General features: G+C 42.6%; 1 protein-coding gene across 2 annotated transcripts; it reads left to right on the forward strand.

Annotated features, from left to right (window-relative positions):
* On the forward strand, positions 1 to 19,108 carry LOC148362021 (protein TASOR-like). Of its 2 annotated transcripts, XM_088339426.1 has the most exons (17): positions 1 to 383; positions 3,871 to 4,019; positions 4,094 to 4,189; positions 4,268 to 4,340; positions 7,250 to 7,341; positions 7,402 to 7,539; positions 7,602 to 7,705; positions 7,778 to 7,794; positions 8,792 to 10,375; positions 10,445 to 11,096; positions 11,169 to 11,583; positions 12,014 to 13,891; positions 14,032 to 14,151; positions 14,555 to 14,708; positions 15,520 to 15,625; positions 15,709 to 15,890; positions 17,096 to 19,108. In XM_088339426.1, the coding sequence occupies exons 1-17, from the start codon at positions 362 to 364 to the stop codon at positions 17,176 to 17,178; spliced, it is 5,865 nt and encodes a 1,954-aa protein (XP_088195552.1). In that variant the 5' UTR covers positions 1 to 361; the 3' UTR covers positions 17,179 to 19,108. The 2 variants fall into 2 exon arrangements, with proteins under 2 accessions (XP_088195552.1, XP_088195553.1); XM_088339427.1 differs by lacking the exons at positions 10,445 to 11,096; positions 11,169 to 11,583 and having other exon boundaries at positions 7 to 383; positions 8,792 to 8,976.
* The last annotated feature ends 415 nt before the right edge of the window (positions 19,109 to 19,523 follow it).

Consider the following 19,523-nt stretch of genomic DNA (forward strand, 5'->3'; position numbering starts at 1 on the left):
CCGCCGCCGTCAACTCGCTTGCTTTCGTTTCTTCGCTCTCGTCTCTTTCTTACTTCGCTCCTTTAACTTTGATTTGAATTCTTTCGACAAAGCTCGAGAGGAACTCGTCTTAAATGAATGATTTGTGTTTTTTTTTCGTGTGTGCTGAGGTTTTTAGTGACTGTGTACGTGGCCCGGATCTTCACTTCCTGGTTGGGAAATCGGCCCAAAATGTTGGTTTACGTTTTCCTTTCCCTTCTTTTGACCTTCAAAAGGCCCAAAATAAATGTCTTCGCTTTGACCAAACGTCATGTTCGAAAGGAGAAATCTTGATCTTGGAGCGAGGACAACAGGACGGCGTCACACTTGACGAGTTCCCGAAATGGAAAGTGGAAGCGTCAACGGTTGAGTCCATTTAACTTTCACTTTCGTCTTTCTTCATATCAAACTCTCCGATACACGATTAATACCGATAAAGACGTTATACATCAATATTTCTCGGCATTAAATAAAAAGAGTGACATTTAGCCACCAGCTGTATCGGACTTCTTTTGGGTGTTGAAATTCGTGTTAAATCTGGTTCGGTGGCTTTGAAACTCGCTTTATCGACGTTTCAAATGGCGCAGTCTCAACGACAAACATATTTAGTCCCATTATAATCTTTTTAATCGCCCACTTTGCATCAAATTAAACCCCAAAATAGTTGTTTTGAACTCTTCCAATTCGGCCCAAAACGTCAATCTACAATTTGATCGCGTTTCCGCCCTGGACTTTTTTTAGTCCAAATATATTCTTTTAACTTTAGTTCAAATGAATTTGTTGTTTTCAATTCATTTAATTTGTTCCACATTGAGCCCTGAAATTATTGTTACTATTTAAGTTGTCCGAATTTTGCCCAAATATTGTTATATTTCTTTTAAATCTCCTTCAGTTTGGCCCCAAAATGGTCTCATTCAAGCAATGTCAAATCCCAAATCGAAATGCTGCTCCATGTTGTTACAAGTTTAAAGGGTGTGCTTTTCTATAGCGCCTTTCAAGTCAATGAAGAGCTCCCAAAGCGCTTTACAATGTGCTTCACACTTACCCATTCACACTCGCACAGAAACCTGCTTAACTGGGGTTTTCAGTGTCGCCTAAAATGTGATGATTCACAAGCTACAGAAACTTTCAAGTCACTGATGTTTTCAATTCGTCAAAACTTACACCACCTTTCTTTTTAACTCTTTACATTGTTGATTTTGTTTTCAACTCTCTCTTTTGGTCTAAATCAAACATGCGCCTGTTAGATGATTTAAACCGGCTCGTCCGAAATTTGAGTACAGTATGACCCAAAAAAAGTGGGTCTCTATGGCATTTTCCTGCAAAGTTTTTTTTTTTTTTTTTTTTAATAAATGCAAACCAAATATTTATCCGTCCAATCTTACCCAGATGTAGTCGCTGATGTCCAAATGTAGTCAGAATATAGTTGCCGTTGTTTGTAACTCTTGGCGGCTAATGATAACAAATCTATTTGGTTAGACACCTTCATTTTGAACTCATCCAATTTTATCCCAAAATAGTTGCCGTTCTTTTTTTCTACTCATCCTTATTTATTCCAAATATCGTTGCTGTTGTTTTGAAGGCACATAGTTTAGCCCAATTTTAGTCCAAATAGAGTTGCTGCTGTTTTTGACGTTTCCAATTTGGTCGAAATAGAGTCCAAATATAGAGGTTGTTGTTCATTTTTCAGTTTCAGTTTTGCTCAAAATTTAGTCACTGTTGTCTTTATATTCTCCAAATTGAGTACAAATAGTGTTGCTTTTTTAATGTGTCCAATTTTGGTCCAATCTGAGTTGTAAAATAGCAGCGGTTGTTTTTAACTCCTCCAATTTTGGTCCAAATTGAGTTCTAAACAGTCTCTGTTGTTTTCAGCTTGTCTAATTTTAGTCCTATAATGGAGGCTTAAATTTGACCCGTTCTGAGGATGTCCAATGTGGACCATAATAGTTCAAGTATAATCTCTGTTGTTTTTAAACTGTACAAAGGGAGTCCAAAAAAGTCACTGTTGTTAACTAATGTGGTTCAAATGTAGTACGAAAAAAGTATTTGATTATTGCTCGATGTTTAGCCTGTCCAAGTTGGTTTAAGTTGAATCCAAATGGAGTTCTTGAAACTTGTTTATACAACCCATAGCAAAAAGTATGGAATCACCAGTTTTGGACAAGCCCTCACTCAAGACATTTTATTTTACAAACATTAAGAAATCATGAGGTAATTCCAAAGTGCAACATATCGGCGTTCAGAAAGACTAAAAGAAATGAAGAAAAAAAACATTGCAATGGTCAGTCAATGTTACTTTTATGGAGCTACAACAACAAATATGGAATCACTCAATTCTGAAGAAAAATAATGTCATCGGTGCATTTTGAGAAGAAAATAAGGACATACCCAGTCAATTTCCTTTCCTTAATTGGGCACGCGGCTTGGATTAAGTCTTCTCATAAGGCAGCTGTTAAAAACAGTGCAGTTATCACACTTTGGAGAGCTCCTTGTCTGGCAAGAATCATGGCTCCAACAAGAGAGATATCTCTTGAGACCAAATACAGGAATCTCAAAGTTCTTGAAGAAGGTAACCCACCTCGTATGGTTGTCAAAGATATGGGTCGTTCAGTCAACGGTATCGAATATTTGGACCAAGTGCAAAAAGTATGTGAAGGTTGTTAAAGTCAAGCGTACTGGTAGGCCAAGGAAGACATGTAGGCGTTAAGACAACCGACTAAAGGCCATAGGTCTTGAAAACAGTAAATGCACAACAAGGAAAACGATGAAGAAATGGGAGAAAGTCTGTGTATGTGAGAGAACTGTGCAAAATTGCCTAAAAGAAATGGGATTTTTATACAGTAAGGCTAAAAGGAAACCATTGTTGACGCTTAAACACAAAGGAACACGACTGCAATGGGCTAAGGAGAGGCAATCGTGGACTGTGGATGGTTGGATGAAGGATATCTTCAGTGATGAGTCACAAATCTGCATTGGACAAGGTGATGATGCTGGAACTTTTGTTTGGTGTCGTTCCGGTGAGATTTCCGGAGAGGAAAACTTCCAAATTCCCACAGTCCTTAAGGATATGGGGCTGCGTGTCGGGCAAAGGCATTTTGGACAGCTTTCTTATTCCTCCAATTAAAAAATGCCACAAAGCAAAAACTTTGAAAGCATTCCTCGGAGAACGATGCATCCAGTCAATGGCATGGCCTGCAAACAGCCCAGATCTCAACCCAATTGAAAACCTGTGTTGGAAATTGAAAATAATTGTCCACAGTAAAGCTCCGACCTGCAATTAAAGAGAGTTGGCACCAGATTGTCACTTGCTGAGTCCATGCCTCAGACTGTCATCAAAGCCAAAAGTGGTGCAACTAAATACTAGTGATATATTTCATCGTCTGTTTTTCATGATTGCATATTTTTTTCCTCAGAATTGAGTGATTCCATATTTATTCCCCTGCATTTGCTCTATAAAAGTAACATTTACTGACCATTGCAATGCTTTTTCTTCATTTCCTTTGGTGTTTCCTATGATTTTTTTCTTTTTTGTCATCTTAGTTTTTTTCTACAGAATCAAACGTCTGAGTGAGGGCTTGCCCAAGACGGGTGATCCCATACATTTTGCTAGGGTTTGTACTCCATCAATGAGAAAAAAGGCTTTTAAGATTTAGAACTGTTTTTATATTGACTGACACAGTATCGTGTCTTTTAAAAGACGCCATTTCATATTGTCCTTTCACCCTAATAACGAGGCGGTTTGGACGGCAATCTTTTTCTGTGCCGGGTGGGAAATTGTCGCGCAGTCCGTCTCACCGGGCCCCGATTTCTTCGCCTCATCAGCTTTCTCGTCTTTCCCCTTTTCCCGGTCAGCTGTTTTGACACCGGTGGCAGAATATTCGGAGGCTTTCAAAGACAAAATCTTGGCCCCCCTCCAGAGTGCCTACTTGTATGAAGAGTCCAAGCTGTCTTTCACTTACAAGTCACCTTCCTTGGTTCGAAATGATGCCCTGCAACAAAAGGTGAAAACCGTTCACACGTGTTTCATTTGGATTTCAAAAGGAATTCGTAAACGTCTTCATCTGGTGTGTTTAAGTATGCCGCCTTTAGAGCCAATCGAAAACGAGCCGGATATTCGGAAGACGACTTGGAGGAAACTTACGGTTTCTTGTTGTTGGACGACATCCATACTGTAGGAAAAACTGCCCTTCACTATTTTGCCCGCACGTTAACTGTTGTATTTAGGGTTGTTTTTTTTCTGTCTTTACAGGCCAATGCTCTTGGGCAAACCGGAGTACTCACTGGGACCAGCTCCTGTTCCAGTTTGGGAGACCCCTCGAAGGGTAAAATAACAAAACGTGACAAAATCTATGCTTTTGCGTCCGCGGATACATTTAAATGCAGGCGATACTCTCATTCGGAACCGACTCGCATCCCAGAAATCCGATGAATGTCTTCGTCCGACTGCGAGTATTACGACTGTCACGGTTAGGTTTGGCCTTTCGTTTTCTAAACACTCATGCACGTACACGCATTTGAGTAATCCGATTATGCAGTTTCCCTTATCTGGGAAATGTTTATATCCCAAAGCACTGTGGGACTTGTAGTACAGAAATGAATAATCTACGTCTGCTAAAAAAGTCTTACGTGTTTGGTTCTCTGGTACATTTCTATTTTGGGGCGGCAATAGCTCAGGAGGTAGGGAACAAGGGATCCCCGTTCGAATCCCGGCTTGTCCGTGTTACATGTCGAAGGGTCCTTGGGTAAGACACTGAACCCCTAATACCTCCAATAAGCAGGTTAGTGTCTTACATGGCTGCAATACAAGGCCGCTATTGGGAAATGTGAAGCACACTATATTACTATACTATACATACTATACATAGCCATAATTATTTAGTATATTATTAGTACTCAATACTCCAACTCAATACAACATTTTATTTATATCTGTACATTCAAGGAAACTGTGCGGGTCAGATGTATCGACATTTCGTTCTGTATACACGTGTACTAGAATGACAATAAAGTAGATCTGAATCTGAAATCACTGTAAAGCGCTTTGGGAAGTCATTGACTTGAAAAGCGCTATAGAAATGCAGATCATTTCATTTTCTTTTCTGTTCCCCCCCTGCAAAGATGCTACAGGTGTATCCAATTATATATAGTGTAAGTCGATGCTTTTGGCCAGACACGTATGAGAACATCTTGTCAGCACGCAAAACGCACCAAGGCAGCAGGGTACTTCATAGATTTTGGTGAGTGACATGAAATAAATCATCATTTGTTTAATATCAAAAGTTAAATGCGGAAATGAGTTCTGGATAATGTTGCGCCTGCTCAGCCCTTGTAATCGGATGACTAAAATATGTATTTATGGGAGGTATCGGTGAGTCTCCAGGCATGTAACGATTCATTTCGAATTTTTTTTTCTCAAGATTTCAATGCGAGTAATGCCTGCATGCGAACGTAGTCAATGATCTGATTTTAGAGACGGCAACCGCCAAATAAAGGATTTTCTTACGATGCAAAACAGTTGTTATGACACCCGATCTTGTTCTTCCTGGGTGGTCGTTGCAATTTAGTTTCGGTTTCCACAGAAGCTTTTCAAAGGCACAGTTATTGAAGAAAAATCTTGCATTTTGTGTGCAATGTGATTTGGAATTCTGGTTCGGTAAAACCCTTATTTAAGTCGTTCCCTTGGTGGGGAAAGCCCATTTCGATGATGTGAATTTCTGAATCGGTCTGTAATTGGCAAATCATATGGAGGTCTTCTTTCCAATGTTAGATTTTTTATTGAACACAATTTTAAACAAAACACCGGATCACGCAGCCTTAGCACAGTAGTCAAAGTCCTGCAATTTGATCTCGGTTGCCCGGTCAAAGCGTCACGCTTGGCTGCCACAATAAACATTGCACAAGTTTGCATTTTCAAAAAACTCGATAGTTGGGGAAATATGTTTCAGTCTGCCCCAAAAAAAGGTTTAGAAAGTCACCAAACTGGTTCTCGGGCCTTTGTGTATGTGTTTACATATGCTTTTTTTTGTTGTACCACATGTAAACACCTTCTTGTGTTGCTTCATGTGGTCATTGTTCTTATCTATTTTACCATTACTAGGTATGCACAAAGCACGATCATTCTTTTTTCTTACCAATAAATCCTGCTTCCCGAGACCGATATATAATTCCGGAAAGCATTTAGCCTTTTTTTTTTTAATCCTAAAAAAGAAAGTCCGACTGCCCGTTTTTGACTACAACAGGATTTGAACCCGGGTCCAAACTCGTTTTATCTCATTATCACACAGTTTTTAGTCACGGCACCAGAGATGAATGTTAATTTCAGTGCGCTTATTCCATTAAACAAGGACAATAGGTGTGCTACTTACAATGCTGATAACAGAAGAATCGAACAAAAAATATTGTCATTGTAACATGTGAAATGCACAACAAAACTAACCTTGATCTCTGGTACCGTGACTAAAAATAGTGTGACGGATAAAATCCTAAGCCTTTTCGCATGTCATCTATACCACTGGCAGTCTGACAACTCGGTTGAATCTGTGTATGTCACAACAGAAAGTTCATTTCTATAGCCGTTTTTTCTGTGAAAACCCCACATAGTTTGATTTGGTTATTTATTTCATAAAGAATATAATTATGTATTTGCTGACTTTGGTTCTGTGAAGAATCCCGAAGGGTTATTTGACCGTGGCTTCCCGGAAAACAATATCGGTTTACATTTAGACAATCCTGCAATTGTTACACTTTTCTGTTACACATCGACCCGACCCCTTATCAGAAAAGTGATGTGGCCCTCTCGGGGAAAATAAATGAGAAACTTGTCTTACATTTGATGAAATTCGTATCAAATTTATTTGTAAAGCACTTTTCAGGCCAATAATTGCCACTCAAAGTGCTGTATTAAACCTTTAGTTTACAATAAGACAATAAAATCCCCTCGTTTATCCCCACCCAACAACTCAAATCACGTCATACACAGAACCACACAATGGTTAAAATACATGTTAGTGGAAATAAAATAGGATTATGGCAGGCACAGACACACCATGTGAGGAAAGGCACCAGAGGGAGGCTTATCCGGACTGATAGGGATGGCAGCATGGGGATTTTCAGCCATTGAACCACACCCTACCGATGTGGGCCCCCCACATGTAGAGACACTGATATAAAAGAACTGCAGAAGCAACTGCATAAATGTCTGGTTTGTGTGTGTTCCACCTTTGCGTTTCAGGCGTTAACCTCTCCATGTTCTCCGACTGTCTGGCCCCAGAGCGCTGGCGCGACGGACAATCGGGATACATCGCCATCATCAGACTGACGACGGTACGAGAAAAAGATGGCCTAAGTGAGAATTCATTTTGCGAGCCCTTTTCTATGTTCTAGGGGAGAGTCAAAAGAGTTTGTGAAAACCGCAGCCGGGATTTGACCGCACCCACGCCGGGTTTTGACTGCCACGTGTCGGAGCAGCTGGCCTCGGTGAGCACTCGGACGAGCGCTCCCGTCGCCTTTGAGAGAACCCAAGTAATGACATCGCACTCGAGACCCCACAACCGACACGCATTGACCGCTCTTCTTTTTGACAGCGTTACATATACGAGCTGCTGGAGGGCAGAAGTCACCAAACGACGCCGTCGCCCAGCCTGACTTGCCCGTTTGCTATCGTAGCGTTTTCTTACAAGGAGCCGAGGTGATCGAACACAGTTTGGAGCGGTATCACTTGAGCTTTTGAAGATCTCTAATCGATTGTATTTCTTTTTAGGGCATTGGCAATGAAGGGTGAGTAAATCCATAAGACGATCATAAACGTCAATAAGAACGTTAACGTGCAGGCGTGAATCCGATAGGGAAGGAAATATCGGATTTCTGGAGCAATCCGAATGAATCGTTGACATGTCGAGGAACAAACGAATGACTCTAAACATGCACCAAAAGTGAGCTTCATTGCTATGTCCTGTGTGCAGGGTTGGGTAGGGTTACTTTAACCCGATTACTTTCAATGACTTTTGGATGACTCCAATACCAAATATGCTAATAAAAGACAAAATAAACTAAATAGGAATAAAATGATGACTCACAACACGTGGTAAGCTTTCTCTCCTGGCTTTAAACTCTTTGATCTCCGGCAAAACGAACATCAAATGCGACAGAAACAAAATGAAAATAAATCCAAACAGCTTGCCGACATCATTTTTGCCGTTCCATGTGTTCCGTTCCTCCCCAAGCCTGCACAAAATTTAGTCATTGTATTCATATTCAGTTTCTTTTATCCGCCAACCCTGCCTGTGTGTTTACAAGACGTGCTCGTAGGTGGCTAGCCAAAATAATAGACTACTGCGCTAGTCTATACAAGGATAGATCCACTATTTGTCGACTGCAAAATTTGCCGTGAGGGAAGAAAATAAAATGTAAATGTTCCGGAGAAATCGATGAGTACACATTAGGCTTCAGAGTTCGCATCTATCATTTGTCTCTCTACTACAAGTCCCACAGTGCTTTGGGGCATCAAAATATCGCAGGTGAAGGAAAATGTGCAATCGAATGACTTGACTGTGTATGAATGCACGTGTCATTGGAAAAGGGGCGAATCAAAACAAGCGGTGCAATCGGAAAACTCGCAGTTGGACAAATATTTTAATTGGATTTCTGTTCGTATTTACACGGCTTTCAGAATAGGGGCGATATTTCACGCGGAATCGGATTTTCGCCTGCATGTAAATGTACCCGTTGTCATCTTGCAGTTGAAGCTCATTTTTCTTTTTTTATTCTACGACAGAGCCCAAACCGTATAGCTTCATTTCATGCGAACTTCACCGAATCCTGCCACTTCTGCGTTCAGCAGAACGCAAAGAAAAACAAACAAAGAAAGGACAGTGTCATATGAAAAACAGTGCGACTCCCGGATCGGAACAAACTTTATCGTCTGCTATCGATGACCCCGACGACTTGCTGTCTTCTAAGGTAGCGTTAGCCAGTTACCAGCATAAAAGATCAAAATGTAACGTCATAAATGAAAAGACTGCTTTAAGGCGGGAGACAATCTTTGGAAGAGCAAAATCCGAAGCGCCAAATAGTTTGCGTGCGCTCGATGACATTTACGATCCGGGGATAGAAAGGCTAGAGGCTCCCGACCTCCCAGAAGAACTGGTTGTGAGCTATACCTCTGAGCAAAGTATAATGGAGACAAGTCCAGTCAGTCCTGCAAAGCCAGACCCGACTACTGACGAAACAAAAGGTGGAGCAGCGACTGCAACAAAATATTCAGAAGTTAAAACTGTCCCTGCAGAGCTCATTGTGAGCTTCACCTCTGAGCAAAAAGTAGCTGAGAAAACATCACTCGGTCTTGTCCCTACAGAGAGGCCTTTGTCTGTTAAATGCAGGCGGAATTCCAAAAAGATTGCTTCGTTGAAAAAGAAGCAACGAAGAAAACTGCTCTGGAAACATTCGAAAACTAGAAAGAGGACAATTGAATCGTCTTTTCAGACTCTTACATTAAAAAAACTCAAACCTCCACCAGATAATTTGCTCAGTAGGCATGCTGGGCAAAACCAAGATGATTCAAAAACCGATTGGGAGAAGTTCAAAAGGTGGGTCATGAAAGACCACAAAGTTCCAACTTTTCCTGTCAAATCCGTAAAAGCGAAGAAGGCAAACCGAGAAAACCAGAAAACGCCAAGTACAACTGATCGTGAAGCTCCCCTGAGAGAGAAATCCGAGCGTTGGAACTTAAAACCGGTCTTAAGCGAATGCGGACGAGTTTTAGTTCCTCACGGCTCAAAGTACGAGACCACGAATATGTTCTTAAACCCTATAAAAACTCCTAACATAGCTAAAGTGGTGAAGCGGCCCAGCCTGACATTAGGACCGGTAAACTGTGGGACGAAAAACGGATGGCCAACTTCCGGTCCAGACCGAAACACAATTGAAAACTCTGAGGATGGTGAAGCTCTGGTTCCACCTGGGAATGCTAATGAACACAACTGTCCCACTTGTCTTGATCACCGTGCTATCAAAGACCATTCAAAGTGCCTCATCTCAAAGCAAAAGATGATAAAACGTCAGCTGGATTTCAATGACCAGCCTGAAGAAGTAGAGCCTTCTTTAAAGAAACTTCGAGTCGGTACAGATAACACCACGAGCAGCGCTGTAGTACAACTTGAAGACTTGACGACCACGCCCATCAAAAGCGTAGGACTGCTTTTTGAGTTCGATCCAAAAGAAAACGACGACTGTGAAAGAAAAACTGTATCAGAAAAGCCTGAAATCCTCTCCAGGCCACCCTCCATCTATCCGAAGTGGAATCGGATGAAAACATTCAGGAAGCATCGGGACATCCATCGCGAACACTTCAAAAAGACGTGTAAGTGCTCCCGTAATCGGCCCTCACATTATCGGCCGTTGGATTTCACTTTTTGTTGTGTCTTGACAGGGTGGATGCACTTTCAACACCCCTCTTGTGGCGAAGAAGATTCTTCTCTCAGGAAGAACACATTGACCTCAAACCCATCCGCGGATGGCTTGAATTTACTTGCTGATCTGGCGCTAGGGGCCACTAGTGAGTCAGACCAAGACGTTGACAGACAGAAAACGAATGACAATTTACAACATGTCATCGGTACCAGTCCGGTTTTGCCTCTTGAAACTCTTCAAAGTGGACCTATAGCCAAACCTTCATCGAGCCCTCTGGTGGAAGGCCACGAGTTGGTTTCTTTGATTAGTAAAGAACATTGTTATGCGTTACCCCAATCTACCTCAATGTCCTTTGATTTCCTGGGCATACCCTTCCAAGTCTCCCCTTTATGTGGCTCCACCGGATTGCTTTATAAGCAAAGGGCAAAGAACGGTTTGAAAACATTCCGGACCTCTGAAAGTTCTGGAGTCCTAAATGAAAACCAGACGGGCCTTCCTTCCGAGCAGTCAAATAAATGGCCGGATATGTTCCAACTCGGCCGCACCGTTGTCAACGATAAAGATAAATCCATTCTGGTTACGCGGCATTGGAAGGAGAAGTACGACTTTGGCGGAGACGGCAGGTTTTCCGGCGATCCGAAAGACAGGACGGTCATCCGGGCTTTGCACGGGTATGCGCGGAGCTGAAAAAATAGATCAAACTTCTTTCAACCGGTTTATTTCATCGCACGTCTCTTTTACAGCCCGTGGGATTTTTCTCTCGGCGACACGAGTGAGGAAATGCAGCTCGTTGTCCACGCGCGGATCGGTTTCTTCTACAGCCGCTCGACGCCAAGGTTTATCGACTTGGGCCCAGACCGCAACATACACCCGCATCGGTGTGAAGAAGCAGCCATGAAAACCCAGCCGGCTCCTGAGCTTAAGTCGGATCCCTTTGCTCCCCCGCCTGGTGTGGAAGATACTTCGGAACTTTCTGCTTCTAGGAATTCAGACCTTCGTACGACCTTCACTTTGGAAGAAGGATTTGACGTTGTGGATGTATCTCCTGGGAACTCGAATAGACTAAAGGTCTGCCCACTGGATCCACAGGGCGACACCAGTAGAATGTCTGATTCATTTAGTTCACGCACTAAATTAAAAGACGTGCTAACATTCCAGGTTGGTTCAGATTTGATTTTAATAGTTCAGTGTGTAAAAAGGAGTTCTGTCTTGTGGTAAACGAACGTATGCATTTTGAAGCACGAGGACCACAGATGACTGTCTGTTTATTATTTACCGTGACTGAGCAAGTAGCCAAGACTTAGGCGTACGGTCGTGGCTAATGAGAGGCTAGCAGGATAAACTAGCAAAATCTAAGGGGAGCAAAGCAAAGTTTGGCAAATAGTCTAAACGATGTGAGTCAGTGATGACTACCACTAATGAAAAGTAAGCTTGACCCATTATAAGACCTTTATTTATAGTTTGGTAAGGAATATCCACTAGTACTTGAAATCAAAGGAAATTACGATATGATGCTCCGTTGACACACTGTTCCCTCAAATAGGGGGTAAAAAACAACCGTTTGATTCGATGTTTCCTTTTCTTCCAGACGAACCAAGCATCTCATTTCTCTGCGGACAATGTTATTCATATAGAAGAAGGGATGCCAGTTGTCCCGGCTGACATTGAACATCAAGGTGCAATTGTTGGATTGGACCATCTGTCACATAATTCCAACACAGATGAACTGTATTGCAAAGCTATTCCTAAATATGCAAACACCGTGGAGCTAAACGGGTTGCTAAAACACGGAAGCGCTTCATCTTTCACAGAAAACCAACCTCAATTAGCTATTGAAAGGTCTTCTCAGCTGACAGAGAAGATACCTGGAGCGGACCGGCCCGAAGACCATCGAGTTACAAATGTTCGTTGCGATTGTGTCGCACAAGGAGTAGAGAAACCTGCAGAAGTAAGCAGGGATTCGTGCAATCAGCCATTAGCTATAGTCATTGGCTCCAAAGAGGCAAAAATAGGTCAAAATGTAAACGTCAGTTGTGAAAATAACTCAATGAGGGAAGGAACCTCTTTGGGGAGCACTTTGTATGATGGGTCAAATAACGTTGTTACTGATAAAGCTTCAACATCTGCAAATATCTCTCCACCGACATGGAATTCGCAAATGTCTTGTAGTGTTGGTAAAAACAGAGCAAACCAAGAAAATGATAAGTCTTCTTTGACTGTAGTTTGTGGCGCAGATGAGAACGCGACATTAAAGTGTCGAGAACGATCGGAAACTCCAAATCATTTCGGGAAAAAATCGGAGTTTGTTGAGGAGTCGAAGGACGAAGTCCAGGATGGGCAGTTTGAGATAATACATTCATCCTGGGGGGTTTCGGGGAAAAGTGGTAAGCCCAGAGAAACCCAGAGTTTGATTGAAGAGGTTCAGAACCATACACAATCTGCTTCACCCAAAAGGACCCTAAAACTGTCTATGTGTGGAGTATCAGTGGGGAATTCTGACAAAACCGGTCGGCGAGATGATGTTGAAGGAAAGGAGGCTTTTGAAAAGTCTTCACTCGTAGCTCCAAATCATATAGTTCAGTGTGAAACCGCTAATAATGTAAAAATAACTACAGTAGGACAAGAGAAAGCGGAAGACATCCACTGTGAGGAGATGCCTTCTTTATTGAGAGACTTAACTGGTGAGAACATTATCCCAACAAACGTTGGAGGTCCAACAGTTGGAATGGAAAAAATGGAGACTGGTAAAAATGATGTTGATGAAACCAGGCTACCTGATGTCGAGGACTTCATACAAGTTGGAGATAAAAAGCTTTCCGACCAAACTCTGCGGGAAACCTTCAACATTTTGGAATCTGAAGCAAAATTATTTGAGGGAGGGCAAAATAAGAAGAAAGTGTTTTCTTTCGGTGGCTTTTCAGGGAAGAATTCGTATCCCAAAGGTCCCCGGATCCCAGTTGAAGTAGCTGTTAAGAACCAGACAGTAGCCGCTGTCCTTACAGGAAGAAGTTCTCCAGAAACGATCCTAGACCATGGATCCCTATTCCAGGGGGATGAACAATGCCAGCCTGGTGTTTCAGAAGACCTTTTGAGTGACGGCTCCTCTCCCATATCAACGGATCACAAACTGAGGAGAATCTGTCAGTCAGACAGGCTAAACGATGTCTCCTCAAATGCGTCCGACACAAAGTCGAACCCAATCGAGACAAACGACATACTGAAGACTCTTGGTCAAGCCTTAAGTCCAAACAACTCTAAGAAGAAGATCCAGCCACCCAAGTCAGAAAGTAGCTCACAGAGCCGACCGGCTCATCCTCTGGATGGCTTAGTCGTTATAATGCCGTTGAAAAACAAGCTAGATGAGGAACGCTCCCCTGTACCGACTTCCAGTATGAAATCTTGGAAAACTCGATACAGATTCTACATTTTGGCAACCTCGTCGGATGTCTTCTTTGCTGAAACAAAGGTAAAAAAATGTATATATATATATATATATATATATATATACATATCTCAGGAGTGAAAGCGTATGAAAACACTGGGTACCTTTTAGATGCAGACATGTAAAAGTAGTCCCTGACACGACTTTCTTTTAACTTTTCTTAGACGTGTTTAGAAGCTGCAGGTCATACGGCAGTAGAGCCGAGTCATTTCTTCCTCAGCGAAGACGCTTCACCTTTACTCGTCATTGTCAGGAATGAAGACATATCGACGCACCTTTCTGAGGTAAGTGTGGGATCTGAATCGATCTCTTACATGTGGGAGAGCTATTTTAAAGTTGGCTGATCGCTAAAAAAGATACACCAAGAATTTGACTTTTTTTACAACTGCCGGTTGGCGAGGGGGAGGGGCCAGAAGAGGAGGACTCGCGTCCATCTCCTTGGTCGCGCTCCCAACTCTGGGGGGCCCCTCCCCCTCCAAACTCCATTTATTTAGGCAGAACAAAGACAGAGAAAGAAAGAAACGGTAGCAATATTTGAAACCGAAAACGTGATACAGTTTGGTTTAGCGAACACACTTTTTGTGGAACTAGTGTAAGCCCACTTTACAGTAAGTGACGCAACCTCCGTTTCGGAAGTCTTTTTTCTTTTCTTTTTTTTTTGAACGACTGAATTTCGCTCCGTCTCAGGTCCCGCATTTACTCAAGCTGAAAAAGTCAGCGGACGTCCTGTTCGCCGGCATCGACGAGCCTCACGATCTCGTGAATCTCACCCATCAAGAGCTCTTCCTCAGCGGCGGCTTTATTATGTTTGATAGGACTTCGCTGGAATCCCTCAGCATGGGTAGGACTTTAGTCTCGTCTTCGTGAACCTTTTGCGATCTTCAACACAAAATGCGATCCGATCTTTGACAAAATCCCATCACGGATGAAGGTCCGTCTGCTTTATTTAAAACGTTTAAGGGTTTCCATCTTTTCATGAAAATAACATTCAGACAGCGGAGGAAGAGGGAGGCAGAAGTCACTGGACTGTCCCATCTCAAAACTGTATCCTGTAGCTAAAACCAGCCCAACATTTACGGGTAGATTTGATTCGATATAACACTGGAACAATGGCAGAAAGGGGAGAAAAGAGGAACCCGAGTGTCACATTCAATATTTTGTGACACCCTTTTGCTCGCAATCACTTCACCCGGATGCGAGTTTGGGAAGAGCGCTTTGGGAGAGGGTTCTGTTACTTCTTCCCCCCTTTTCTGACATTCGTGCTATCCTCGTTCAAATATGGAAAACTAGGAAATGTTTGAGAGATTTCTTAGGGCAGAAGGTTCTGTGGCTTATTCCTCCCCTTTCTGCCATTGTTTGCGTGTTATCCCTTTTGAAATTTGGAAACCTGTTGATATTTGGGTGTTTTCAATATTTCTTTGAGTCTCCTTTGCCAGATGCTACTGTTACTTATACCGTTTATTGAAATCTGGAAAGCTGTCCATGTTTGGCGGGTTTTAGTTCAAGCAAACGCTGTCTTTTTCACTTGTTGGATTTTGATAAGGATGAGATCACATTTTAGGGTGATTTTTGCAGAAAAACAGAATAGCTTGTCATTCTTTTTCTCGCAAATGTTTCTTTTTTTCCCATCGGACCGTCGGTTGACCTCGAAGAGAAAATGAGAAGATTTTCGGAAGTCCTCCGAGAGCTCAACGAAACCGGAAAGTGGAAGTGGTTGTTACACTACCGAGACAGCCGGCAGGTGAAAGAGAACGCGAGGTGGGTCGGTTCCTCGGTTCCTCGCCCCAGTTTCGAGTACAAACGCTACCCGTGGAAAGTTCTAACTTTTCTCCCGACTTTAGGTTTAGCGCCCAAGCGGAAGAGAAGAAGCACTTCTTGAGCCGGTCGCAGGAGAGCGGACTATCCGCCGTTTTGCCGTACCACCAATGCGATGCCAAGTCCAGGGAGCGTCCCGACTATTTGGCTTGTCTCGTCAACTTGCAGGTCCAAAACATTGCATCGCGATTTCCCGTCTTTGTGACCGGTGAGATACCCTAGCGCTTGGTTTTTGGGTGACAGGGGAACCCCGGGAGAAGGCCGCTTTGTCAAATGAGATCTTTTTCGGCTTTTTTCAGAAATGATAGTCGACTGTGCAATATACTGTCAAGACTAATTCATGGAAAAATAGGAAGCGTCACCTTTAATATCGAAGATTAAAAACCACACAATCGGGATATTGCACTCAGAACCGTAACAAATTCCCCACGACAGCTAAAATACCATCCATCCGGACGATATTTTGAAAAAATAATATCGGTAGTAGTATTCATTTAATTTTATATACATATAATATATATGTTATTTTTAAATTGTATGACATCAACAATTAATAAACGTTGCGGTTGTTATTACTTATGACAAGTTACCTCTCTAAGTTGCCCGTGTGCTATTGGTGGTTGTCATATAACACGCTAGTCTGATATTGGTTCGCGTCACTGCATCACAAAAATGCCGTTATGATCAATGAATGTTATGGTAAGAGCTCATCACTCCGCCTTCCACTTGAGTGAGCTTTTTATGCTCTCGCTCACAAACACCCACGCTTGATTGACAGACTAATGTTATGATAAGAGCTAATATATCAGTCTCCACCCGAACGGGCTTCCCTAAAACCAGTTAACCACACTTTTCACGTTTTCTTTACCGCTGACATTTTAATATCTCAATAGTATCGGCGGTCTCGATTCACAGGCACGTCGGGATTCAAGAGTGAGCGGAGCTGCCGCTCTAACAACAATCTCGCTGCTTCACTTGCGCCGCCCCCGGTCACTTATCTCATCGGAAAGCGCGGACAGGAAGAGTGCGAGGCACACTGCGTCTGAGCCTAAATAACCCGGTTGTGGAAATATTGAATCGTCCCGTCAAACGGATAAAAATGCCGATACCCGTCAAATTCCCAAATTGACCCGCCTGATCGTCGGTCGACCTCGACTTTAGATGTGTAGTTACTTCAAATGCTGCTTAATCATATTATACATAGTTAGTGCATACAGTATATTGTTTTTATCCGGGGTACCAAAAGTTTGGAGGTAACGACTACGGATGGCTATCCCTTGCTATACGGCAATTTCACTTTGCGATCCCCACTTCAGAAGCAAATCTCGTTGTACCCCGGGGCGTCTACTGTACAAACCGGATTATTTTCTATTCCAAATGTGCGCCTTTCCAAAAATGTCACTTCTTTTCCAGATTCGCCGACGAGCACGGAATTTGAGAAAAACGGAATCCTGACCGCAACGGTGGAATCCTTCCTGATGCGTTTTTCTACCTGACCCCGGTATCGCCGGCGGACCTCCAGTCTTTTCTGGCTGCAAACAAGAACTCGCCGCCTCCGTGCCAACAATAAAACTTTCTACTTCATTCACTGAAACCGTTCTACCTGGAGTTGAGCAACATGACGCTTTTGTCGTAGTCTCGCTAGAGCTGACGAGTCGAGAGATGATAAACGGTACCGAGATGCGTTTTATTTTGGGGGATATTTTCAAATCGCTATAGCTTTTATTTTGACTCGAGTAGATTTGTGAAGCGTTAAGCTACGAAGAACCCGTTTTTTTAAATCCCCTACACGTAAGTCTGCTATTTTGTCAGATCTTTCTTTGATATTTACATTTGACCAGTGACCCAATCCGCCACCAGGGGCACTTGTGAGCAAGGTTAGGAAGTTTTTTTGTTTTACCGTACTGTATGCGCAGTACATATAGCGGTAGCTTCAAATATACACATACAGTGGTACATCTACTTCAGATTTTTTTTTGTTCCGGGAGCAGCTTTGTAACCTGAACTTGGTAAGCGGAGAAGCATTTTGAATGTCAATGCGCTAATCCGTTCCAAGCCCCGCAGAAGTACAGTATGATATTTTTTGAAACGTGAAACAAATGCATGTTAAAATTGGATTCTGCACAATAAACCTAAAACTAGAAGAACATGATGTATAAAAAGACAAGAAACATAGGGAATATTCTGCCTGGCGTTTCTTGAAAAACGGAACCAATGACGTTTGCTTTTGCCAGCATTTGACAATCCGTCGCAAATGTTTGAGACGGACATCAAAATGAACCACAAATTCCGATACGCCATCGAATTTTGCTAAAATGTTTTGGATTTGGGCCGATTGAATGACTGCTGCGTCCCCCCCCACCACCACCACCACCACCTTGCCGTACCCTTTCCTTCTCCTTGTCTCTAAACTCTGAACTATGACAGTGACACGTAGAGCTTGCTAAAAGTGCACCGGTTTGCCAGGCAGATGGCCAAATCTGTTTCCGTTCAGGAAGCGCCGTACTGTATTTTTGACTCTGTATCCGGGAACGCCTTTGTAACTAAAGGCAATATTTTCCCGTTGAGGTCAGTTTTCGTATGAAGACACATTCGGAGGTAGAGGTACCACTGTATATGGATTTTCTTAATCCACCGAGGGTTCACCCAAAGAAACTGAGTACACAGATTTCTAATTTATTTTTGATCGAATGTTTTTTTTTTTTTAAACAAGTAAGACTTTGCTACAGTTACTCAGTACTTAAGTCATTTTTTCACCAAGTACTTTTTGACTTAAGTCATTATTAGGATGACTACTTTCTCATCTCATTAGCCGTACCGCTTATCCTCATTAGGGTCGCGGGGGGGCTGGAGCCCATCCCAGCCATCTTTGGGCAGTGGGCAGGGGACACCCTGAACTGGTTGCCAGCCAATCGCAGGGCACACGGGGACAGACAACTCATTCGCTCATTCACACCTAGGGACAATTTGGACCGGCCAATTCACCTGAAATGCATGTTTTTGGAATGTGGGAGGAAACCGGAGTGCCCGGAGGAAACCCACGCAAGCACGGGGAGAACATACAAACTCCGCACAGAAAGTCTGGAGCTGGATTTGAACCCACGACAGGTTCCCATGACATGAACTGTGCCGCACAAGCGCTAACCACTGCCCCGCCGTGCTGCCCTGACTACTTTCTACGTCTACTAAAGTCTTATTATTCTGAATTTAACAGTACTTATAAGTCCAAATGTAGGCTTCTTTACCCACCTCTGCCAAGATGCTATATGTTTGAAGAAGGAATAGTTTTTATACTTGAATGGTTAGGAAAACATTTTATTCTAAATATATGTACAACTGATTTCTAATTTGCTAGTCTGGATATTGTATTTGAATAATTGAACTGAACGGATGAAATAAAAGTCCTATCCATGCTGGGTATCAAGAGATGGTGGTCATTTATTTGAGTTGTATCGATGCTTCAAAGGGCCACGCCACTTTTTGAGGGGCCGCCATTTTGGATTACAAGCAACAATTGGAGAAAATCAATACAAATCCTTCCGTGTATTTTTGCGGTCCGAATGTAGTCCAAAAATAGACTTCTAAATTTTTTTTAAGGAGGGAATTGACTCCAAATTGAAAAGACACCCAAAAAGTTGGACAAGAATTTTTTTCAACCAAATGAAGACTTCTTTTGGGCGAAACCTCAGCGTCTTGTCGATCCAATTTTACCAGTTGGGTTAAGCCTCTTTTATTTGTCAACATTTGACCACCGGTAAGCGATATCGGCTCCCGGGCTTACGTGACCTTTGGAGTGGCCGCCCTACTGGATTACAAGTGACAATGGAAGCGTATTCTTTTT

Source organism: Urocampus carinirostris, chromosome 7, assembly GCF_059441175.1.
Source record: "Urocampus carinirostris isolate Australia breed hairy pipefish chromosome 7, RoL_Ucar_1.0, whole genome shotgun sequence".
Lineage (NCBI taxonomy): Eukaryota > Metazoa > Chordata > Actinopteri > Syngnathiformes > Syngnathidae > Urocampus > Urocampus carinirostris.

Excerpts from the sequence above, each read along its gene's own strand:
- LOC148362021 (XM_088339426.1), top strand. The coding sequence starts at position 362 with ATGGAAAGTGGAAGCGTCAACG. Across the intron at positions 11,584-12,013 it reads AAGACGTGCTAACATTCCAG|ACGAACCAAGCATCTCATTT; the intron begins GTTGGTTCAGAT and ends CTTTTCTTCCAG. Across the intron at positions 14,709-15,519 it reads GCTGGAATCCCTCAGCATGG|AGAAAATGAGAAGATTTTCG; the intron begins GTAGGACTTTAG and ends TTGACCTCGAAG.